At 41.7% G+C, this 25,000-nt stretch overlaps 1 protein-coding gene across 2 annotated transcripts in view; it reads left to right on the forward strand.

The window, feature by feature from the left end:
* The window catches only part of jag2a (jagged canonical Notch ligand 2a), an 83,951-nt gene that overhangs the window by 13,190 nt on the left and 45,761 nt on the right, over positions 1–25,000 (forward strand). For both annotated transcript variants that reach the window (XM_017724241.1, XM_017724242.1), the window contains exon 3: positions 17,013–17,076. In XM_017724241.1, coding sequence (XP_017579730.1) covers positions 17,013–17,076 — 64 coding nt within the window. The remainder of the gene's footprint in view (positions 1–17,012; positions 17,077–25,000) is intronic.

A 25,000-nucleotide genomic window follows, 5' to 3' on the forward strand; every position in this document is an offset into this window, starting at 1 on the left:
CGACCCGTTTTTCCCCAAATCTGGGCTCTAAACTATAAACAGACGGCGTCTCTTCAGTGATCTGCTCTGTAAAAATGACTTTTTAATAAAATAATACAAAGCATCTAAGCTTTCTGTCTTTCAGGAGTAAATTGTAAGCACACAGCGATATGTTTAGATCATAAAACACATTTTCTGTTCATTTGAATGTAACTTTTACAAAAAAAATTAAATAAAATAAAAATTTGCATTTATTTAATGCAGTTACTGAATAACTTGCCTTGAGATTTGCTCACATAAATTCAGATGGAAAAACCAAAATATAAATCTGCATAAAGCACCTGATATAAACCATCATTCTTCTGAGGCAGAACAGTAATCAAATTCTGGGGGGGGAAATTAATTAAATAAATAAATAAATAAAAAGAAATATATATATATATGAAGTAGTGTTACTTTCAGTGTTTGTGTAAATAAACAAACAACAAAAAACTATTGATTAAAAATATATATAATAATAAAATAACATGATGGCATCATCAGCTTTTCTCACACCAGCTACTTGTTACTGTGCAAGTTATGCAGTTGCTCTACGCTGGTGGCTGTTTAAAGGCTCTCTATAAACGTTACATATTTTTAATAAAGATAACTGCGATTATTTGTCATAATTGCTTGATTTTGACCATTTCAAAAAGCAGTGCTCTTTGTTATGTGATTTATATGAGTGGATAATTTGTTACTTTCAAAAATGTGTCGGCATTGTTCAACATTATTTCCATCATGCAAACATGACTTGACCTGAAAATCCTGAGTGAGCAGTTTTCAGCACACATGAGAGCATCAGTGGCTTCATGTTCCAAACACTGAGTGTGTAGATCATATAGATCATATATACAGTCAATGAGTGTAAATATCATTAATATCATATACACAGTCAACAGGTATATAGATCATATATACAGTCAATGAGTGTAAATATCATTAATATCATATATACAGTCAACAGGTATATAGATCATATATACAGTCAATGAGTATAGAGATCATATATACATTTAATGAATGTATATATCATATATGCAATCAGTGAATGCATAACGCAGTCAAGGAGTGTACATGATCATATATACAGTTAATAAGTTATAGATCATATTTATAGTCAATGAGTGTATAGATCATATATACAATCAATGAGAGTATAGGTTACATTCCTAGTCAATGATTATGTATACTGTATATCATGTATAGAATGATTTAGTACATTTAATGAATGTATATGCTATATATAGTCAATGAGTGTATATCTCATATACAGTCGGTGGTTTGCCCTGTCTGTGACTGTAACTTCTCGCTGTCATTCATTCTTGGTACAGTGGAGACTCTTGTTGGGGACTGGAGCTCCACTTTATTGTTGCTTTTGTTAGGTTGCTGCTCATTGATTTATCCTTATGTCTTCTGTGACCACTGTCCACTGTAGCCTGCTGAAGATGCTGAATACTTCACCTTGAAAGCCATTTGAAAGCTGTATTTCATAGTGACATACAATAACGACATAAGAAAATTAGTTCATTTAACTTTGACAGAAAAGAATATTGTGAAGCCGTTTCCTAAAAATAGCAACCTAAAAGATTCCACAGAGTTGAGTCAGCACCCCTGTGAACTGGTCTGAACAAAAAGTTAATGTCAAGAGCTTAAAAAAAAAAAACAAACGGAATTTATGGCAGGGCTGCAGTCCAGAAATGTCTTGTATCAAAGGCCAGAGCACAGATGCAAAGAAGATGCCTTAAACCCACAGTAACTGCTGCCGACTGTTGATATGCGTGGTCTTCTAATGGCCAAGGAATATTAGGCTGTTTTGCAGTATAATGCTAACTCTGTTTCGCATTGATCTTTTCCATAATGCCTCCATTCACACTGCTGTGCAGAGGCTTCACAACCCCAGGAGGAAGTTCTTCCATGACCTCCCCCGTCACTAGATAAACATCGCACCAGTTGTGGAGAGTCAGAGAGTGAAGCAGAGATCTTCATGCGTCGCCTCCTGCAAGTCCAAGCTGATTCTCGTGTATTTGGGGTGTGAATCCGAGTCGAGTCTTGAGCAGGAATGGGCATTATGACAGTACTTTTTTCGTTATTGTGATAAATCATGTCATAATTCTGCTTTTCTGAGCGTTTTTTCTGAACACTGACCCGACTGCATGTTTCATTACAGAGTGGACGTAATTACGCCTGTTTAATTGGATTTAGTGCAGCATAGTTTGGAAAACATTGAAAAAAAAATGACTGTAGTTTTAGGTAATGTGTGAAATACCCCCCATTCAGGGGGTCCCATGCTTGCTGGCTTCTCCAGCTTTGGCTGGCTGCTAACCCACTTGCTGTAGCAGAGCTAATGCTATGCTAATATTCACAGGAGTGCCCACCTCATTCAGTCGGATAGAAATCGTATTCCATTTCCATTTCCATTTACGGCATTTGGCTGACGCTCTTATCCAGAGCGACTTACAATTTGATCGTTTTACACAGGAAGGCCAAGGTGGTGTTAGGAGTCTTGCCCAAGGACCCTTATTGGTATAGTGTAGGGTGTTTGCCCAGGTGGGGATTGAACCCCAGTCTACAGCGTAGAAGGCCTCAATCGGAAAAGCCTACTCCGATTGAGGTGTATACATTGACATACTCTTTTCCGATTGAGCTGTTAGTCGGATTATGCCAGGTGTGCTCTTCTAGTCAGTTGAGAATCACTTCCAGACGAAACAGTAAATCACTCTGGACAGAATTATCCTCGGCTCGGTTGGTGAGCGGTTAACTATCACTAGCAGTAGCCGACCCAAGTTATAGTTGGAAACTCAACTGAACTAAGGAGGTCTTGCTAGATAAACTCTCTTTTTAAAGACTTTGTTTTACAGTTTTTTTGCTTCAGAATCACGTCAAGTGAAGTCAAATCTGCCAAGGCTGCCTTTGTCTCCATTGTGTCTTGCTGGTGTGGGTGTGCCTGAGGAAAAGGGGCACCGATTAGGAAAACACTGTTTATGGACATGGGGAAGCCTGCTGTGTGTGACGTCTTGTTGATGAAAGATCCTTGATATGACAGAATTCCGCCCTTAGATTGTGTATAAATTACTTGGCACCTTCATTTTTTTATGGCTTTCTTTCTCCTTGTCACAAAAATAGCTATTGAATGTACGTACACCGTAAAATACTAATGCCACATTGTGGTACCTGTATGAAACCACAGCTGTGTTCCTGCAGAAGTGTAGAGAAGAGTTCACTGCCCAGGCCTTAAGAACGTTCAAGAGTTTTATGAATTGTCTTTTGTGTAGTAAACTCTAGTCTTTATATTGCTTTATTAAGTAATGACTGTCTCAGGAAGCCCATCTTTCGCAATCTCATGAGTACCTAATCTTGTAATGCTGGGCAATTAACGTTGTGGGCTACGACTGTTGTACGGGCAAAGAAATGCAGTGAAATAGTTCCAGAGGGTCGGATCAGGATACTGGCCTACTGTCTGCATTTGATTCCTTCAAAGCCTTAACAGGTGTGCAGCAGGCGGGTGAACTCATGGACTGTCTGGGATACGTGACAAAAACGTAGTGAAATTTACTATTCAGCAATATTAAAATTACAAACAGCAGTTCTAGGATTGTTATTAATACATTCCCATTTCCAGTTCCCAAAGTTGGGACGCTGTGCAGAATGTAAATAAAAATAGGATGCAATGATGTGCAAATCATGTAAACCATATTTTAAAGAAAAACATATCAAATGAATTAAAAAAAAAATATATATAAGCCCGTTTTGAATTTGGTGACAACAACACGTTCCAAAACAGTTGGGACAGGGCCTGAATACCCCTGTGTTTCATCACCTCTTCTTTTAACAGCACTCTGTTTGGGAACTGAGGAGACACTGCTGTAGATTTGAAAGTGAAATGTTTTCCCGTTCTTGTTTGATATAGGATTTCAGCTGCTCAACAGTTCAGGGGTCTTATTTGTCATATTTTTAATTTCTAAATGCACCAAATGTTTTCAATAGTTACAGGTCTGCACTGCAGGCAGGTCAGTTTAGCACCCAGACTCTTTTAATATGGAGCAATGCTGCTATAATACGTGCAGGATGTGGTTTGATATTGTCTTAGTGAAATAATCAAGGCATTCCCTGAAAAAGACGTCATTTGAATGGCAGCATATGTTGCCAAAACATGTATATATCGTTTAGCGTTAATGGCGCCTTCACAGATGTGCATGTCACCCATGCCGTGTGCACTTATGTCCCCCTATACCGTCATTAATACTGGCTTTTGAACTGTGCACTGATAACAACCTGAGTGGTCTTTAGTCCGGAGGACACCGTGTTCATAATTTCCAAAATGACAAAAATTCAGATGTTGATTTGTCGGACCACAGGACACTTTCCCACTTCCTCTCAGTCCGTTTTAAATTAGCTCCCGCCCAGAGAAGGTGGCAGCATTTCTGAATCCTGTTTATGTCCAGGTTCTTCTTTGCATTTTAGAATTGTAACTTGCATTTGTGCATGCAGCAATGAGCTGTTTTCACAGACAGTGGTTTTCAGAAGTTTTTCTCAGCCCATGCAGTGATTTCCACTACAGAATCATGTTTTTAATGCAGTGCCGCCTGACGACCCAAAGATCACGGCCAGCAAACACTGGTTTTTGGCCTTGTCCCTTACATACAGAGATTTCTCCAGATTCTCTGAATCTTTTAATGATGTTATGCACAGTAGATGGTGAAAAGCAAAAGTTCTTTGCTATTTTATTTTATTAAACATTATTCTTGAATCTCGAATTTCATCGTACAGTCTTTCACAGAGTGGTGAGCCCCTCCTCATCTTCACTTCTGAAAGACTCCGCCTCTCTGAGATGCTCTTTTTATACCCAGTCATGTTACTGAACTGCTGCCAATCAACCAGAAGATGTTTTTTTTCTCGCATTGCACAACTTTACCAGCCTTTCATTGCCCCTGTCCCAACTTTTTTGGGACATGTTTTTGGCATCAGATTCAAAATGGGCAAATATATAAAAAAAACAATAAAATATCTCAGTTTCAACAATCGATATAGTGTCTTTGTAGTATTTTCAATGAAATATAGATTTTAAATGATTTGCACATCAATGCATTTCATTTTGCACAACATCCCAACTTTTTTGGAAATGGGGTTGTAAATAATAGCCTGACAGTACAGCAGTATCGACATTCCGAATCCATTCTTATGTCTTTACATGTACTGGATGGTGGCTTCACTTTAGCTTTTAACATGGTACTTCTAGAAGACAGGAGGAAGAAGGAGAAAATGACTTGTGAGCACATGCAAGGTTCAGGGCCAGATGACCTCACACTGATGCACATCTGCTACGAAACTAGGTGCATGCTGGTGAAAAAAGCATTATCTTGATAATTACTCAACCTTTTATTTTACCATTTGTTTAGACAGTGTGTGGTCTGGCGACAGGTTTAGGGAGCCCACTCTCATTTTCTCATTTGTCCTGACCCTAAACCAGGTTGTGACTTGCACCTTTGTCTGCATCACTCGTTTAAAGGCAAATAAGGCCACACATTCCGCGATATAAGCCTACGATTTTGCACCCTGTCTACTGGCCGCAGTGGCAATATTTCCTGAAGGTTGTCTATTTAGCAAACCTGAGATGGTCAGGCCTAACATTGCTGTGTATCAACAGGAAAGGAACTAATCCATCCTCGCCAGTTGTGGTCTCTCGGCCTCCAAGCCATGGGCGGCAGTGGCATTGCTGAGATTCACACTGGGGTCCCTGTGACGGGACACAACCCTGCCACGCGAATGCCACTGGGAAAATGCTTCTTAAATATCGCTCTTGGGCAGAGCAGTCTTCTTTGTGGCTTATGAATTTCAAATGAGCGCATGGTTGGAATACCTGTAGATACTGAAGCCGTTGTTGAGAACGAGAGTTATGAAGTGTTTTGTTTCCCCCAGAGAATGAGATGATAAAGCCTTTGTCTCAAGCCCAGTACTTCTGAAGCGTAGTAGCTCCTTTAAGTGCAAGTAGTGTGTTTACACTGAACAGACTGAAGGAAGCTACAATTTGGAATAGAGGCGGGAAAAAATCTAAAAGCTTGAATGTTTTTTGCGATATTATTTTAAAAATGTTTGAATGGTAACCAGATATGTTATGTTACTAACTTTGGCTTTCTAAACAAACTGTAGTTCCTTTGCTGAGAAATGATGGATGTACCAATATTGTTGGCTGTACCAAGTTCCACAGTTGGATATACCAAGTTCCACTGCAGTTCTAGAAGTTACTCGGTACTTGCAGTGTTCTCACATACAGTCAGTCTTAAAAGAACCGAACTGAGTTCTGTTAAATTGAACCTGGAAGGGAGCCCAACGCAAATGACCTCAGTTCTTTTGGTGTTCACAATGTAAATGAACTTTGAAGAGGACTCGGTTTTCTTTCTGGGCCTTTGTAGTCTCAGACCACAGGTCTGTTAGAACTCAGACGCCTTTCACAACCCTCACTGAGCAGATCATGGACAGACGTTATCCTGAGTAGAACCTTATAAGTGATTCCTGGTCTGTTTTACCTGCTGAAGCACTGAAGACTGTGGCTGTCTGTCCAGCGAGTCTCGATGTCTTCACCATAAAGCAAAGCTAAAGCGGACTGGGGCCGTTTTGTTTTCCATCCATCCATTCCTTTTCTAAGCTGCTTCTCCCTCAGGGTCACGGGGGGGTGCTGGAGCCTATCCCAGCGGTCATCGGGCAGAAGGCAGGATACACCCAGGACAGGTCGCCAGTCCATCGCAGGGCAGACATACAGACACAGACGGACACTCACACACTCACACCCAGGGGCAATTTAGCGTGTCCAATTGGCCTGACTGCATGTCTTTGGACTGTGGGAGGAAACCGGAGAACCCAGAGGAAACCCACGCAGACACGGGGAGAACATGCAAACTCCACACAGAGAGGACCCCAGTCACCCGGCCGGGGAATCGAACCCAGGCCCTCCTCGCCCTCTCCTCGGCCCTCTGAGGCCACCCACCGCCGCCCGTGTTTTTTTTCACAAAGCGCAAATCAATCAGACCACAAAACAAACTGCAAGCGAACCGAACGGAGTCTCTGACCACTTTTGCCCAGTCAGCATCACATAAAAGCTGGATAATGACTAGTTCCGTATGAGGGGCCGAGCAGGCTAAGAGTGTTGACCAGAGAGCTGTCAATCAAGCTGCTCATTAGCCACGCCTGAGCTAGATTGAATCAGCGCTTTTTAAGCTGTGCTTTATTATATTTATATCTTACATTTTTCATTCAGGCTGTGCTTAATGTTTAATGCAACACTCAGGTTTAGTATCAACCAATGATTTTTAATATTTTACTCTGTTTTCTGGGAGTTTAAGTAGTTCTGCCATTAATGACAGTCATTATTTCACCGAAGTGATTATACTTTTACTGGAGTGTGGCTTTAGGCCACTTTACACACTTCTGATAGTGCCAGAAGTGATGCTGCTCTTTGATACGTGCATTATGTGCTTCACAGCGCAGTGAATCTACTCAAATCAGGTGATATAATAATAATAATAATAATAATAAGTTCAATTTATATAGCACCTTTCACAAGCCCAAGGATGGTTTACATAAAAAATACATAAATATTAAGACTACAGAGAGGAAAAAATGAAGGCTTTTGGCAGGGATTTGAAGGAAGACAGAGAAGAGCGATTACGAAGAGTGGAAGGTAGAGAATTCCAGAGCACTGAAAGATCTGCCACCCATAGTAGAAAGTCTAATTGAGGGAACTGTGAGGAGTCCGGCATTAGAAGATCTGAGAGCACAAGAGGGACAATATAAAGAAATGAGATCGGAAAGGAATGTTGGAGCCAGACCATGTAAAGCCTTGAAGGTAAGAAGAAGGATTCTGTACTTAATCCTAGAACTAATAGGAAGCCAATGCAACCGTCGAAGAACAGGAGTGATATGAGCTGCACGCTTGGTGGAGGTGCTGAGTTTTGCATGTACTGAAGACGGTTGGTCAGTCTAACTGGAAGGCCATAGATAAGTGAGTTACAGTAGTCGATGCGAGAGAAGATAAAGGCGTTGATTATCATTTTCACAGCAGTGCTACTCAGCATACGGCGTGCAGTGTCACGCAGATGATAAAATGCAGCTTTGGTGACGAGCTCAGTGCAAGGATGGAGCAAATACCTGTGGACGCCGCAGCCCTCAGTCATGTAAACATGAATTAGACAAACAGTCCACTCCACAAAGATAAAAACAGCCCAAACCCCCCCCCCGTCCTGCCCCCCTGACTCTTCTCTTTCCAGTAATTCCTGAGGTTATTTTGAACCTTTTCCTGTCCTCTTTTCCTCTCTCGCCTTGAATCAGAGATGAAACTTGCCTGTTCTGTTTTTTCTCTCTGGCCTCGTCAGATGTGCTCTGTGTTCTGTCCACCTCATGGTCAGCACAGCCACAGCTGAGGAAAAAAAAAAGGCACACAGACATCCTCAGAAGTACTCGCTCTGCAAACTGTGTGGATCGGGAACAAAGCTATTTTAGTGATACGTCTGAGGGCCCAAAGTTTTTATATAGAAACTGCAAAAGCAGCTGTTTTTATTATCGCCTTCATAATTGACAGCGATGTCTCAGCAAATTTAACCCAGTGTTACGCAACATGCTGTCTGTTTGTAGAGGAGTTAGACCAATCAGAAGCAACCAAGTGCCCCTGCTCTGCATGCACCGATCAGGAATAACATTATAACCACCTCTTGTCCACTTTATCAGCTCCACTTACTGTATAGCTGCACTCTGTAGTTCTACAGTTACAGACTGTAGTCCATCTGTTTCTCTGATACTCTGTTACCCTGTTCTTCAGTGGTCAGGACCCCATGGACCCTCACAGAGCAGGTACCAATTGGGTGGTGGGTCATTCTCAGCACTGCAGTAACACTGGCGTGGTGGTGGTGTGTTAGTGTGTTGCGCTGGTCAGAGTGGATCAGACACAGCAGTGCTGCTGGAGTCTATCAGCACATTACTGTACTATACTTATAGTTTTTAACTGCAATGTTAAAATGTGGAAATATACAGCTGCAAACAGCGTCCCACCATACTGGACTCTTACTAGGGCTGCGATGTTGCCCTTCAAACCTTGAGTTAGACCACCTTCATGAAGCACTGGTTAACCAGTGCATGCTGTTACCTTCTAGCCCGCCGCTAAGAGATTCTAGTAGGCCTGGTAGGCTGAGTAAAGCAGCTCGTCTGGTGATTTGGATTTTACAGAGGATCTAGCCACGCATGTGCTTTCAACGCAGATGTTGGATGCGGAATTTCTGACCGGCTTTCTCAGCCAGCCCCCCCCACACCACCACCACCACCAGTCCTCTACCCTGTTAGTTAAATTCTGCTAAAATATTAGATCTTGAGAGGCTGATAATGAAGTTGTGAGCCCTGCGAGCACACGCATTATATTTTTACACTATTTGAAAACATCAGCTGCCTTTCACATTGTGGGAATCTTTCACTGGGACCTGACCGATAGAAATGGTCCGGAATAACTTGGAATGAAATTGGGTTGACTTGAAAAGCTGTTCTTCTTGCTGCTGTGAAGTTTCCATGTTGTGTTGAGCTTTTTCGCTTGCGATCATTTTCACTTTCTGTGAAAATATGTGGCTGAGAGTTTCTGCTAAAGGCACCGAAAGGTGCGTGTTCACTCTTGCATGTGCACGCACGCTCGTTTGTGGGAATCTGTCCCCACAAACTTGTCATGAAGAGGTTTCACCTGGGCCGTACGCCTCTCACTGAAAAGGTAGATCAGGTAAAATAAGGGATCAAACATTGGAAGCTTCGCTCCATCCTGTTGAGGTTTGTTTGAATCTGTGCATAAAACATTCCCTTCTCGCTCGGTGTTCGGAGACCCTCCGATATTATCAAACGTCTGATATTTACGTCTGGAAACATGCGTCCTGCAGTGTGAGACGGTCAGAGATTTACTCAGTGAGTGATTCAAAGAGCTTAATTTAAAAGATTTAATCACTGAATCACTTTATAAGGCGATGAAGATGAATACAAGGACGTAAACAACATTTTACAACAAGCTCTGCTCCAGGACCTTTGTTTTCCATCGTTTGCGTCTTAGTGTGTGGGCAGCCGAAGGCCTGGATGGACACATCAGTTGCGTCCTCAAAATCGCTCAGAACATGGGCTGCATTTCAAGGCTCTATACAAGGGGTCCTTCACTTTGGAGCAATCTTCTATGACCACAGCTAGAGGTTTGTGCCCAAATCGTCATGCTGTCGCCGTTTCTGTGTTAGGGAGCGTCTCAGAATTCCGAGAATTATTTTTTATTCTTTTATCTTCTTAAAAGAATGCTCTGCATGTGTAAATAAAAATCCAACCTTTAATCCAAAGGACAAAAATACCCCTGAAGCCACACCCCCTCCCGGTTTAACTGTTTACTGCAGTTTTGTTTCACGTTGTTACTCTGTCGCTGACATTAATACGATTTGCTAAAAAAATCTGTATTTAGTGTAAAAATGTAATTATTAAGGCTATAATACTGGACTTACAGCCAATAAGAACAACCAGGAGCTTTGTATGTGTAAGGCCTAATCCCATTTCTTCATTTTACCCCTACCGCTTGTTTCAGAGTGTCACCCTAACCCCTTGGAACTGAGAAGTCTTGCCTTACAAAATGTAAAAACCCTCAAATAAAACAAAAAAAAAAAACATCACTTCATGTCAGAAATGCTGGTCTATTTAAGGTGGAACGGGAAAATTAGCTACCTGGCTGCCGAGACATCAGATTTTTTATGCTTATTATGAAGAAAAACAACCATAATACATCAAAACGACATTAAACTAAGACAAAACGGTAAAATCATCATTTTTAACGGTGAAAATTCTCACATTTGTGGGTTTATTTGGTCTCTTGTTCAGCATTTTGCTGTTTTTCCTTTCTCATACCACTCGGTTTGGAGTGAGCCTCTGAAAAACCTGTTGGAGGGTGATGAAGCCCTAACACTTCGCCCTACCCCTCTGTCTCAACAAGTATTGGGACACCCTGCACCTAGACATGAACGGGCAACAGAGGGCTGAGGGCTCAGTGGTAGGGGTCAGGGCTGAAGTGGGATTGGGCCTAAGTGTAGTCATTAGGGACCAGTGAACTATAACGGTTACTTATTAATGTACAGTATGTTGAGATTTATAGTTATTACCGAAAATATTGTGAAATACGTTTCTTACCATCATATCAGCCACTGCTAGTGTGTGTCTTGGTGTTTGTCAGTCTGAGTTCATATGACCGTGTTTAGACTTGTTTTTCTCCTGAAGATGAGGTGGGTGACTGATCAGAGGACACCCCCCCCCACCACCCCCCCTCGTTCAGTGTTGTCCAGGCGCAGCAAGTGGACAGTTTGTTCTGCGTGCTAACTGACCGTGAGAAAGGCTCATTTATTCATTGGGTAGTTGGTTTGCGTGTGCGCTTGTGTTCGTGAGCATATGTCGGCGTGTCTGTAAGTGTGGGGTGTCTCATTTCTCTTGGCTAATGAAACCCCCCACCACCCCAGCAGACATGCTTCTGGTGTCTGGTATCTCAGTAAAGGTTAGACGCTGCTTCAGTGGAACGCTGATTTGATGACAGCTACGGCGCATCTGAGCAGCCGCTTGCCAGCCACAGTGCTGCACCTGAGTGATTGTGTTTGCCGTTTAGAATTACAGCGTAAAAGTCCTGTGAGAAAATGATCTATTAAAATATTCATCTGGACATTATGTGTTTATTCGTGCAGTAGACTAAATACATATTAATAAATATTTCATTCATTTCAAGATCAGTGGTGGACGAAGTACACAAACCATGTAGTTGAGTTAAAGTCGAGACCCCCAAGGTAAAATATTCCTCCAGTAAAAGTAGAAGTTCCTCCCTTTAGACCTCCACTTGAGTAAAAGTACTAAAGTATTTACCTTCAAATGTACTTAAGTATAAAGTAAAAGTACTAAAAGAGTAATTCTGGCTCTGATGTCCTGTTATCATTTTTATAACCAGACTGGCTTCATGAACTCATTTCAGGTGAAAGTCCTCCAGCGTCTCTCTTGGTAAACCAGTCTTTTAATAGAACGTCATTAATTAGTGACGCTGACGTCTATTAAAATGATCAGAAGCACAAAACACTGAAGGTAAACAGTTTCCATCAGGGAGAACCGAGTGGCTCTGAAATCACTTTTTACACACAAGCAAAGTTTCAGTTTCAGATTTATTTACAACTTAGTTCCAAGTTTAAGTTGAATAAAAACTGGCTTTAAACTCAGGATCACAGATGAGCTCCTTTACTATGTTGATCTGTAGGCGTCTGTTCATAAACATAAACCAGCCCAAACTCATTTACTATAAAATGAAATGGTGTTTGTAGAAATTCAGAAAAAAGTTAAGTGATTTGATGTTTTCGCCTGCTCCTTCGATTGTTTGGTGACTCCTAGTTTTACTATGTAATTAAACTGTAATTTAATTACGTAGTTAAACGCACACATGCATTCAGCCTCCATGGCTCCTCCGGCATTAGAACTCAAATGATTGTGTGTGTGTGTGTGTTTGTGTGTGTGTATGTGTGTGTGTGTGTGTGTGAGGGTGGACAACATGGACAGGCTGCTGACTGGCTACAGCTGCTAAAAGAGAATCCAACGCTGGCAACTCGTGATATTTTAAACAGCTGGTATTTTTTACATAAATTGTTATAGGTGTGTTGGTTTTAAATGACCACTAATGTGGTGGGTCCACTGGACCACTGAGTTACAAAAACCAGAACACCAAGTTTTTACATTTGAAAATAGCCCGAGTAAAAGCCTTGGGAAAGTGAGATCATTGAATGCATATTTACACCCTTAATGCAGTATAACATCAAATGCAATAGATAAAGTGAGATCATAGCAAAATTCAGACTGAGCTCAATCAGCTTATCTATATGCACCAATGAGAGACAACCATACAAACAAGGTGTGTAGAGGGGATTCATTTGTCATGCAGCTGTGCCAGACATCAGGGCAAATGCGACCACACCCTCCCAGAGTGGTTGATCACGTATGAGAGAGAAGATGTAGATGGTGGAAAGTGGTTGAGATTAATAATTGACAAAAATCCACATTAAAAAGGAACAATTTCTATCACTTGTTTTTAGAGATGTTGATCCAGCCAATCCAGGCAAATTTGAATAGTTTGGCGAATGACAATTTTGGGATTTTTACCAGATTTTTCTTCCCAATTTAATCGTTTCCAATTCCACCCACTAGTTAGGACTCCCCCAATCACACGATGCCATCAGTGTTAGGAGGGTGAAGGCCAGCAGAGGCTTCCCCTGAGACCTGCGAAACCAGCCGCCACTTCTTTTCGAACTGTCATCGGACAGCCGAACGCGCTCGGAGGAAAGCGCCAAAACGCCAGATCTGTTACGTCAGCTAACAGACGCCTGCACTGACTAGTATCGTGTTGGGTGATTGGAGAAGGGGGGCCATCCTACCCACTCAGAGAGAGTGAGGCCAAATGTGCACTCTTGGACTCCTGGCTACGGAGGCTGTAGCATCACCAGGGATCGAACTTGCAATGCTAGGGCCAAAGCTTGGACAGTTGCGCCACTTGGGAGCCCTGTGAACAACTATTTTAAGCCACATCAAATTCCAGTCCTTTTGGTTTTGGCGTTCCTACTTGCGCCACTAGTTGTGCCATGGAATTTAGAAGTTCTACTGATCTGAGTCTCTGCAGTGTTGAGGCTACTTTATAGTGGAAAATGAAGCTCATCACTTTTCATCTGAACGCTGAAACATAAAATGTGAGTGAGCAGCTTTTATGCTCTGAGTCCTCTTTCTGTCTTGTTTTTAACACCATGTCACCATAAGCAGAGTAAAATAAAACACTCCCACCTTTTCACTCACGGGTTGTGAGCAGTAGAAAACCAGACTGCTTTACCAGTCGTGCTGCTTCGGAAAACACAAAAATCGGCCGATACTCTGAAGCTGAAATCCTCAGCTCGTGGGGCAAATGGACTGGATTCGCTGCCACGTCGCTCACGCTTCCACGTCGCTCACGCTGCCACGTCGCTCACGCTGCCACGTCGCTCACGCTGCCACGTCGCTCACGCCGCTCACGCTGTCACGTCGCTCACGCTACCACGCCGCTCACGCTACCACGCCGCTCACACTGTCACGTTGCTCACGCTGCCACGCCGCTCACGCTGCCACGCCGCTCACACTGCCCGGATGCTCCCACTGCCACGTCGCTCACGCTGCCATGCCGCTCACGCTGCCCGGATGCTCCCGCTGCCACGTCGCTCACGCTGCCACGGCACTCACGCTACCACGCCGCTCACGCTGTCACGTTGCTCACGCTGCCATGCCGCTCACGCTGCCACGCCGCTCACGCTGTCACGTCGCTCACGCTGCCCGGATGCTCCCACTGCCACGCCGCTCACGCTGCCACGCCGCTCACGCTGCCACGTCGCTCACGCTGCCACGCCGCTCACGCTGCCACGCCGCTCACGCAGCTGTTTCTGCAGCTTACTCTCCATATATGGAGCATATGCAGTAGGAAGTGAATGGCAAGCTTTGGATTTTTAATGTAAGGGTTTGCAAACTACTTTACAAGCTTTTCTTTTTTTTTTTTTAAAAAAGGAAGGAAAATTCAGTTTTCCATGACATTGGCTCTTTAAAATCCCTTGTAAGGTCAATCTTATTGACCTTAGAAGTCCTTCTGTTTTGCAAGAGAAAAATGATGATTTGAATTATGATCTTGACCTCACACTGAGTGTCTCTCCTACACACACACACACACACATACACACACACACACACACCCAGTCTTGTCTTTTTCTCACTGTTCATCTGGTTTATTATGAGCTAATAAGTCACCACAGCGTGGGAACCAGGTTATTCACATATTCACACTGTTATGACTTACACACACACACACCTCCTTGCCTTTGCACACATACTTACACACTCATTCTCACAGTCACTGTCATGCACAAATACACACACTCACTGACAGATAAACATTACTCCACACAAACACACACACAGACACGCTCACAGACACAAACCCTGTGGACAGCATATCTGTGTCCACTCAGGGTCAAGGAGCAACTTTCCTTAACATTACTGGACAAAATTCTCATTAAAACAAGCTGCGAAAGCACGTATTGCGTGCATGAGTGTGACTGATTGATCCGTGTTCCGCCCATGAATGTGTTCTTTCTTGCCGCTTTGGTGAAGTTGGACAAGCTTGTCAACGCTGACAAAATCTCACTCAACCTCAAAACAAACTGGAAAACACGACTCAGTTTTTCTCAGTATTATAGACGGCAAGGTGGCACCTTTTATTTCCGGTACACTGTTAAAAGTAACGGGAATTTGCAGGTACATTTTTCATTCATCAAGGCACAAACAGCGTAAATGTCCCTTCAAAGGTACAGCAGTGGTTTTAAGGTTGAATTGTGAACCTTCAGTAAGTTCTAGATGAAAAGTATGTATTTGCACCTTTTCATAATCTAAAGTTTAAAGGTTAATCCTGTAAATAATCCAGTAAATAGAAGAACAATATCTGTGTGAAAGCCTGCATCCGATTACATTCCTTATCAGAAAGTTAAAGTACAAAACTGTGCATGTTTATTTACATCATAGCGAAAATTCATTCACCATGGTGGACCAGAAACTGGTCTGCAGCGGAGACGACTTTTATACTCCGATATTTAAAAGACGGCGGTGGGACGGACGCCAGCTTATGTGTCTCAGAACACGACGTCTTCCTCTCGGCCTTCTTTAATAAGGACACGTGAAGGACGTTTTCCTGAGTCTGACATCATTTTAAAGGAATTCAAAACACAATCACTGCTCACTGCTGCTCATCTCACTCTGACTGGACTCACATGAAGCTTGTTGTCATGGTAACATCTAGACTAAGTGGCGCTCTTTGCATGTAAATAATTTTGGATCGGATTACTTGTGGTGATCATGTAAACGGAGCTTTTCCATCAGATTGTTGAGTAGAGTGAGCGTAAACATCTCAGTCTTAATCGCTATAAAATCTGTATAATCTATTCGTAGATAAACCTTGATTTAATCCATGTTTAGGCTTAAGCCTTGTCTGTACAACCCACCCTGAGTGTTTGCAAACTTTGGAAGTCAATAATGCAGCTGCATTCAATGGCATCATTAAAATAATGTCCGTTCTACACCTTGCCGGGCATTGTTTAAGCAAAAGAAGACGAGAGGGAGTGTGTTATCGTGAAATAACCTCACGGCTGTGATTTGGTCGCTGAAGATGCTATAGCGAGAACTCCCTCCTCGAGTGTCTCTACTGCTTTAATACAGCAGTTAAATAAATACAGTAAGAAATGAACAAACTGGCCGTGAACGCGGCGTTTAATATGTTTTAATGTTCAGTTCCTTCCTCCTAATTAAAGCTCCTTAACGAGCAGCTTGTTGCTACGTCAGAGTAACGAGCTCCGCCCACTCGCTGCACAGCTGGCAGTTCGTTCTCCAGCTTCTTACACTAAATTCCCAAACTGTCGTCACCACTGAGCAGCTTTTTGTTTTTTACTGGGTCAGTTTTACGGCTCAGTCTGATTTGGTCCGACTCTGAAGATCAGACACGTCTGGCGAATGGTGTTGGGTTCATTTCTGGCTGATTCCAGGTTGTTCAGCTGTCACAGCTGCCGACTGAAAAGCTGCTCAGTGGTGACGACAGTTTGGGAATTTATTGTCGTCTCATCTTCAGAGTCGGACCAAATCGGCTGTGAATATAACTATTTTTGTCATACTTGCCATTAATTATGACATTACGTCAAAACGAGGAAGCATGACACCATGTAGCTTCAAGCTGTCTGCTCGCTGACGGTGATGGAGAAGTGCAAATCTTTAAACTAAGAGGTGCTTTAGTCATGGATGCCTGCGGTTTTGTAAGGCTTATACCTCAGAACCAACAGAAGAACATGTTTGTGGGTGGAGTTTGTGTGTAGGTCAGTTATAATGTGTGTTTTTGCTCTGTCTGTGGGGACTGACCGTTTCTCTCTCCGTAGCGGGCGTTCACTCTGATTGTGGAGGTGTGGCACTGGGACAACAGCACGATCATCAATAATGACAGTAAGTATCATCTTTATCTCCCATTGTTTGTGCAGTGAGAGGAACAAAGGACCTGTTACTGATACCTGACAGATCAATATGCTGTGATTACTGTTGTTATCTAAGCTCGAGTCTTCAAACTGTGTAGATCTGAGAGTGAACATTATAGTCATGGCCTGAACGGCTAAACGACTGGCATTATGTTGTAACTATGATCAGGTGATTATGTTGTACCTGTGATCAGGTGATTATGTTGTACCTGTGATTAGGTGATTATTATGTAATCGTGATCAGGTGATCATGTTGTACCTGTGATTAGGTGATTATTATGTAATCGTGATCAGGTGATTATGTTGTACCTGTGATTAGGTGATTATGTTGTAATTGTGATCAGGTGATTATGTTGTACCTGTGATCAGGTGATTATGTTGTTCCTGTGATCAGGTGATTATGTTGTTCCTGTGATTAGGTGATTATGTTGTAATCGCGATCAGGTGATTATGTTGTACCTGTGATTAGGTGATTATGTTGTAATCGTGATCAGGTGATTATGTTGTAATCGCGATCAGGTGATTATGTTGTACCTGTGATTAGGTGATTATGTTGTAATCGTGATCAGGTGATTATGTTGTAATCGCGATCAGGTGATTATGTTGTACCTGTGATTAGGTGATTATGTTGTAATCGTGATCAGGTGATTATGTTGTAATCGCGATCAGGTGATTATGTTGTACCTGTGATTAGGTGATTATGTTGTAATCGTGATCAGGTGATTATGTTGTAATCGCGATCAGGTGATTATGTTGTACCTGTGATTAGGTGATTATGTTGTAATCGTGATCAGGTGATTATGTTGTAATCGTGATCAGGTGATCATGTTGTACCTGTGATTAGGTGATTATGTTGTAATCGTGATCAGGTGATTATGTTGTAATCGTGATCAGGTGATCATGTTGTACCTGTGATTAGGTGATTATGTTGTAATCGTGATCAGGTGATTATGTTGTAATCGTGATTAGGTGATTATGTTATAACTGTGATTAGGTGATTATTATGTAATCGTGATCAGGTGATCATGTTGTACCTGTGATTAGGTGATTATTATGTAATCGTGATCAGGTGATTATGTTGTACCTGTGATTAGGTGATTATGTTGTAATTGTGATCAGGTGATTATGTTGTACCTGTGATCAGGTGATTATGTTGTAATCGTGATCAGGTGATTATGTTGTACCTGTGATTAGGTGATTATGTTGTAATCGTGATCAGGTGATCATGTTGTACCTGTGATTAGGTGATTATTATGTAATCGTGATCAGGTGATTATGTGGTAATCGTGATCAGGTGATTATGTTGTAATCGTGATCAGGTGATCATGTTGTACCTGTGATTAGGTGATTATTATGTAATCGTGATCAGGTGATTATGTTGTAATCGTGATTAGGTGATTATGTTATAACTGTGATTAGGTGATTATTATGTAATCGTGATCAGGTGATCATGTTGTACCTGTGATTAGGTGATTATTATGTAATCGTGATCAGGTGATTATGTTGTAATCGTGATCAGGTGATTATGTTGTAATCGTGATCAGGTGATTATGTTGTACCTGTGATTAGGTGATTATGTTGTAATCGTGATCAGGTGATTATGTTGTAATCGTGATCAGGTGATTATGTTGTAATCGTGATCAGGTGATCATGTTGTACCTGTGATTAGGTGATTATTATGTAATCGTGATCAGGTGATTATGTTGTAATCGTGATTAGGTGATTATGTTATAACTGTGATTAGGTGATTATTATGTAATCGTGATCAGGTGATCATGTTGTACCTGTGATTAGGTGATTATTATGTAATCGTGATCAGGTGATTATGTTGTAATCGTGATCAGGTGATTATGTTGTAATCGTGATCAGGTGATCATGTTGTACCTGTGATTAGGTGATTATTATGTAATCGTGATCAGGTGATTATGTTGTAATCGTGATTAGGTGATTATGTTATAACTGTGATTAGGTGATTATTATGTAATCGTGATCAGGTGATCATGTTGTACCTGTGATTAGGTGATTATTATGTAATCGTGATCAGGTGATTATGTTGTAATCGTGATCAGGTGATTATGTTGTAATCGTGATCAGGTGATTATGTTGTACCTGTGATTAGGTGATTATGTTGTAATCGTGATCAGGTGATTATGTAGTAATCGTGATTAGGTGTTTATGTTGTAATCGTGATCAGGTGATTATGTTGTAATTGTGATCAGGTGATTATGTTGTACCTGTGATTAGGTGATTATGTTGTAATCGTGATCAGGTGATTATGTAATAATTGTGATCAGGTGATTATCTAATAATTGTGATCAGGTGATTATGTTGTAATCGTGATCAGGTGATTATGTAGTAATCGTGATCAGGTGATTATGTAATAATTGTGATCAGGTGATTATCTAATAATTGTGATCAGGTGATTATCTAATGTGATCAGGTGATTATGTAATAATTGATCAGATGATTATGTAATAATTGTGACTGAGAAATGACAATAGATTTCAAGACACAGAGACAGAGAAAACTCTGTGGAAGGAGACACAAGGCTTTTATTTGGATTTAAACCTCTGTACTTTTCTCTAAGTGTTCTTCTCTGCTGTAGTTAGAGTGTCGGTCTGTAATCTGAGGTATCGCTGTGATGTCTGCCGTGTGCGGCTCTGCCGACTGTTGTTGTGATTACAGGTAACTTGCTGTTTGTGTGTTTGGTTGAGGTCAAGCCAGCTGTATCCTGTTTTCCTCAGATTCTGTGGTACTGCTGCTTGGGTAGGGAGTCCTGCCCCAGCAGGAAACAAGGTTAATTGAGGAATTTGGTCAGCGCTAGTGATGTTGGTTAGTCCTGCGCTTGTTGTGTGTTTGCCATGAATGTATGTTCACCTTGTTTTTGTGCCTTTTTCTGTGCTGAAAAGGAACCACACCTTGAGCCTGAGGTTGAATCCAAAAATAACCCATTGTCAGTGTACGTGTGTTTTAGGCTTGTGATCTACAGAGGCGGCAGAAGCAGAGCAATTTTTCCTAATCAAAAACAAATAAAATGTTGTCTTTGGTAATATTTACTGTAATTCTATTAGAAAACCTAATTACATTTATCTGCAAATAGTATACCAACATATCACTGCTGATGGAAGACAACCTCGTATCTCCATTTTTGTCGTTTTTCAGTTTTTGACATTATTTGAAATTGCCTGTTGTTGTGTACAGTCATGGCCAAAAGTTTTGAGAATGATACAAATATTAATTTTTACAAAGTCTACTGCTTCAGTTTTTATAATGGCAATTTGCATATACTCCAGAATGTTATAAAGAGTGATCAGCTTAACAGCAATTAATTGCAAAGTCAATATTTGCCTAGAAAATGAACTTTATCCCCCAAAACACAACTTCATTGCAGCCCTGCCTTATAAGGACCAGCTAACATCGTTTCAGTGATTGCTCCATTAACACAGGTGTGGGTGTTGATGAGGACAGGGCTGGAGATCAATCTGTCATGATTAAGTAAGAATGACACCACTGGACACTTTAAAAGGAGGCTGGTGCTTGGCATCATTATTTCTCTTCTGTTAACCATGGTTACCTCTAAAGAAACATGTGCAGTCATCATTGCACTGCACAAAAATGGCCTAACAGGGAAGAGCATCGCAGCTAGAAAGACTGCACCTCAGTCAACAATCTATCGCATCATCAAGAACTTCAAGGAGAGGAGGTTCCATTGTTGCCAAAAAGGCTCCAGGGCGCCCAAGAAAGACCAGCAAGCGCCAGGACCGTCTCTTAAAAGTGTTTCAGCTACGGGATCGGGCTACCAGCAGTGCAGAGCTTGCTCAGGAATGGCAGCAGGCAGGTGTGAGTGCATCTGCACGCACTGTGAGGCGGAGACTCTTGGAGCAAGGCCTGGTCTCAAGGAGGGCAGCAAAGAAGCCACTTCTCTCCAGAAAAAACATCAGGGACAGACTGATATTCTGCAAAAGGTACAGGGAGTGGACTGCTGAGGACTGGGGTAAAGTCATTTTCTCTGATGAATCCCCTTTCCGATTGTTTGGCACATCTGGAAAACAGCTTGTTCGGAGAAGACGAGGTGAGCGCTACCACCAGTCTTGTCTCATGCCAACTGTAAAGCATCCTGAAACCATTCATGTGTGGGGTTGCTTCTCAGCCAAGGGAATCGGCTCTCTCGCAGTCTTGCCTAAAACACAGCCATGAATAAAGAATGGTACCAGAATGTCCTCCGAGAGCAACTTCTCCCAACCGTCCAAGAGCAGTTTGGTGATCAACAATGCCTTTTCCAGCATGATGGAGCACCTTGCCATAAAGCAAAGGTGATAACTAAATGGCTCAGGGAACAAAACAGAGATTTTGGGTCCATGGCCTGGAAACTCCACAGATCTTAGTCCCATTGAGAACTTGTGGTCAATCATCAAGAGACGGGTGGACAAACAAAAACCTACAAATTCTGACAAAATGCAAGCATTGATTGTGCAAGAATGGACTGTTATCAGTCAGGATTTGGTCCAGAAGTTGATTGAGAGCATGCCAGGGAGAATTGCAGAGGTCCTGAATAAGAAGGGTCAACACTGCAAATATTGACTTGCTGCATTAACTCATTCTAACTGTCAATAAAAGCTTTTGTTACTCATAATATGATTGCAATTATATTTCTGTATGTGATAAAAACATCTGACAAACACACATAAAAACCAGAGGGCAGCAGATCATGTAAAAATATAATATTTGTGTCATTCTCAAAACTTTTGGCCATGACTGTACATTGTGTGTAAATTTCATGATGATTGGACCAACAGAAATGGCCCAAATTGACTTGGGAAAACGTCTGGTTCCATTGACTTCCATTAAAAGTGAAGTGTGTTTTTTCCTTCTCCTGTAAAGTTACCATTTTGGAGATATGAGGTTATAATAGTAATAAAAAAGCAATACGTCTGGGCAATATGTGTTTGAATGTTCTGCAAAAAAAAAAATATTACTAAAATAAATACACACAACATGGAAAGAGTAGTGATTTTATGCATGTCAGTAGGTTATATTCACTTAACTATTTCATTGCTTCAAGTAAGCCCAGTAAAAGTTATAGTTATCATATAATAGCCTTTTTGACTAATCAATACTTTATTCAAATAATTCAGGTGCGCTGGTGACAGATTCTAACAGATCCACACTGTGGCTGGAGAACAACAAGAAATGATCTGGAATCAAACTTGACTTCTTCTGACCAGCTCATAACATCTACTGCTTTTCCTTGCCTTAATATTTGTTTGTGTTTACACTAATGTTGTATAGTGTTTTAACAAGCAGATTCGCATCAGATAAATAGTTTTAAACAATTTGCTTAGGTGCCTTTTGCACAGAGGCCTGCATATCCACCTATTCAACCTACAGCAGTTTGGCCCCGCCCACTCCCACTGAAGTTATAAGCAGTGTTTCAGCTCGGACTGCTTTGTGAACAAGGGAGCCAGTCAGACCCGAGCTCATTTACATGTATCGGTCTTAAAGGCACAGTAACAATAACAGCCTGTTTAAGTGTAAGAGATGAACGGAAGTCATGCAAACATGAATTATGACTGTTGTTGTTACAGAAATACACAAATAGTTGAAAAAATACAGAAGAAATATAGAAACGTGTAGGATTACACCTCCTCAGTGTCTCCTCTCAGTGTGTGAGAAAGGGCTCCTTTGAGGAGAGTGTCATTTGTTTTTTATAGTTTTTTGAATGCTTACACCATCTGTGTAAGCATCTTTATTACATTGTTATAGCAACTTTATAATACGCAATACAGTAAGTGTATTCTTGGTTCAGTATTAAGTTTCCTTCAGAACTTTAAAGTAGTGCCCTTAACAGGCAGCATGGGGATGCAGCCAGACGCTTTGTGTGTGCGTGTGTGTGTGTGTGTGTGTGTGTGTGTGTGTGTGTGTGTTAAACTCCTTAGAGAGATTGTGTGTGTATATGTGTGTATGTCTGTCTATATAAAGCCATGAGAGCATCGCCTTGTTAAGCCATTAATTACTGTCGGCTGCTCGTTATTTTCCACTGATGTGTGTATGCTCATTACACTGTGGACAGCTGCAATGCTACTGCATGCCACACACACACGCAAACACATCCACACACACACACACTTGCCTGTAGTCTACTTCATTATCAGCCAATGAGGCTCTGACATGAGTTAGTTAACTTGTTAAAGGCAGAAATGAGCGCGTTCTGCCGGAGCTGACCGCCGTCTGCAGTTGTAACTGAAGCCTTTTATTAGTCTGTGGAAAAGAAACAAAGGCTTTAACATCGGTTTTAAAGCCTAGAGAGCAGTCAGCAACACACTGTGATGAAGTATCAGTATTGAAAGTGTGTAGTATGGCCTGCAGGTCAGGGGATGGTCAGGGGAGAGTCTGCAGCAATCTTATTCCAGTTATAAAGTGCTGTGCCAAAGTCAGAAGCCATTCTCCTTTATTTCATTTGCAGTCAAAACGGTAATTAAGTGCAAGCTATTCATTTTTCAGGAGACTTTTCTAAGGAGGTCAGTTGAAAGATAATCTGTTTGGGACAGTCAAAGGGAAATAAATACAAAAAAAAACAGGAGTTTCTGAAACTGGAGTTCAAAAACTGATTAAAATGTGAGAAAATGTGGCTCCTAACAACCACCTGGAAGAGCTGGTAGACACCAAAACTGCCCCCATCAGATAAACAGCACTGAAAGCTTTGATCTCTGAGAGAGAGGAGAACATCAAGCTGCTTCAGATCTGAAAACGTCCACAGGTGTTTCTGTCCATCCTTCCACTGTGAGAAGACCACTCAGCGCTGTGGGTCTGAAAGGACGTGTAGCTGATCAAGAAGAACCTCGCTGAGAAAAGGAGACACACCAAACAAAGAACTGACCACCCCAGAGTCCAGACCTCAGCACCACTGAATGGGTTTGATTACTTCAGAAAATCATCCACCAGCTTCTAAGACTGAACTTTGGAGGCGAGTCTGCGGAGAAACTGAAAGTGAGTCTCCTGGAAAGAGTGGAAGCTGGAGTGAAGGTGAAGAGTGACTCACTGAACACTGAAAAACTAACTGGACATTAAATGGACTACTGAAGATTACATGACTGAAGGATGGTCTCTGATGGTCTTTTGCGTACTTCAAAAGAAATGTTTACAGTTTGAATAGTTCCTTAAACTCTAGGTTCAGTTTAGACTATCGAACCCATAAGAAAGTGCTGGTAGGATCATATAAGGGCTTAAAGCATGCTTGGGTAGGCAGTTGATTGCTTATGTCTTATGTAATGACAGTAGTGTCTGTAGTCTTGTAAGGGTTAACAGAAGAGGGGCAGGATGGCAGATGAAGCAGGTCCTGTTCTAAAAACCTCCGTCTCTCTGGGCAGGTGAAGCGTTAATTACCTTTCAGACTATTAACCAGCTCTCCACCCGCTTACCTGCTCCATTATGAGGACTCCCATTCATGTGTGTGTGTTATTTCCAGTGCTGTGCAAGTCAGACCGCCTTTTATTTATCCGTTTACAGTTCAATCATTTCCCAAACAGCCCTTACGTGGACATTTTTAAGCAGAAAACATATTTAACACAAATTGATCAACAGCTAAATGGTGTGCGACGTTTTCAGGGTTCAGTGAGTCACTCTTCACCTTCACTCCAGCTTCCACTCTTTCCAGGAGACTCACTTTCAGTTTCTCCGCAGACTCGCCTCCAAAGTTCAGTCTTAGAAGCTGGTGGATGATTTTCTGAAGTAATCAAACCCATTCAGTGGTGCTGAGGTCTGGACTCTGGGGTGGTCAGTTCTTTGTTTGGTGTGTCTCCTTTTCTAATGAGGTTCTTCTTGAACAGCTACACATCCTTTCAGACCCACAGCGCTGAGTGGTCTTCTCACAGTGGAAGGATGGACAGAAACACCTG

This window comes from Pygocentrus nattereri, chromosome 5 (genome assembly GCF_015220715.1).
Source record: "Pygocentrus nattereri isolate fPygNat1 chromosome 5, fPygNat1.pri, whole genome shotgun sequence".
Lineage (NCBI taxonomy): Eukaryota > Metazoa > Chordata > Actinopteri > Characiformes > Serrasalmidae > Pygocentrus > Pygocentrus nattereri.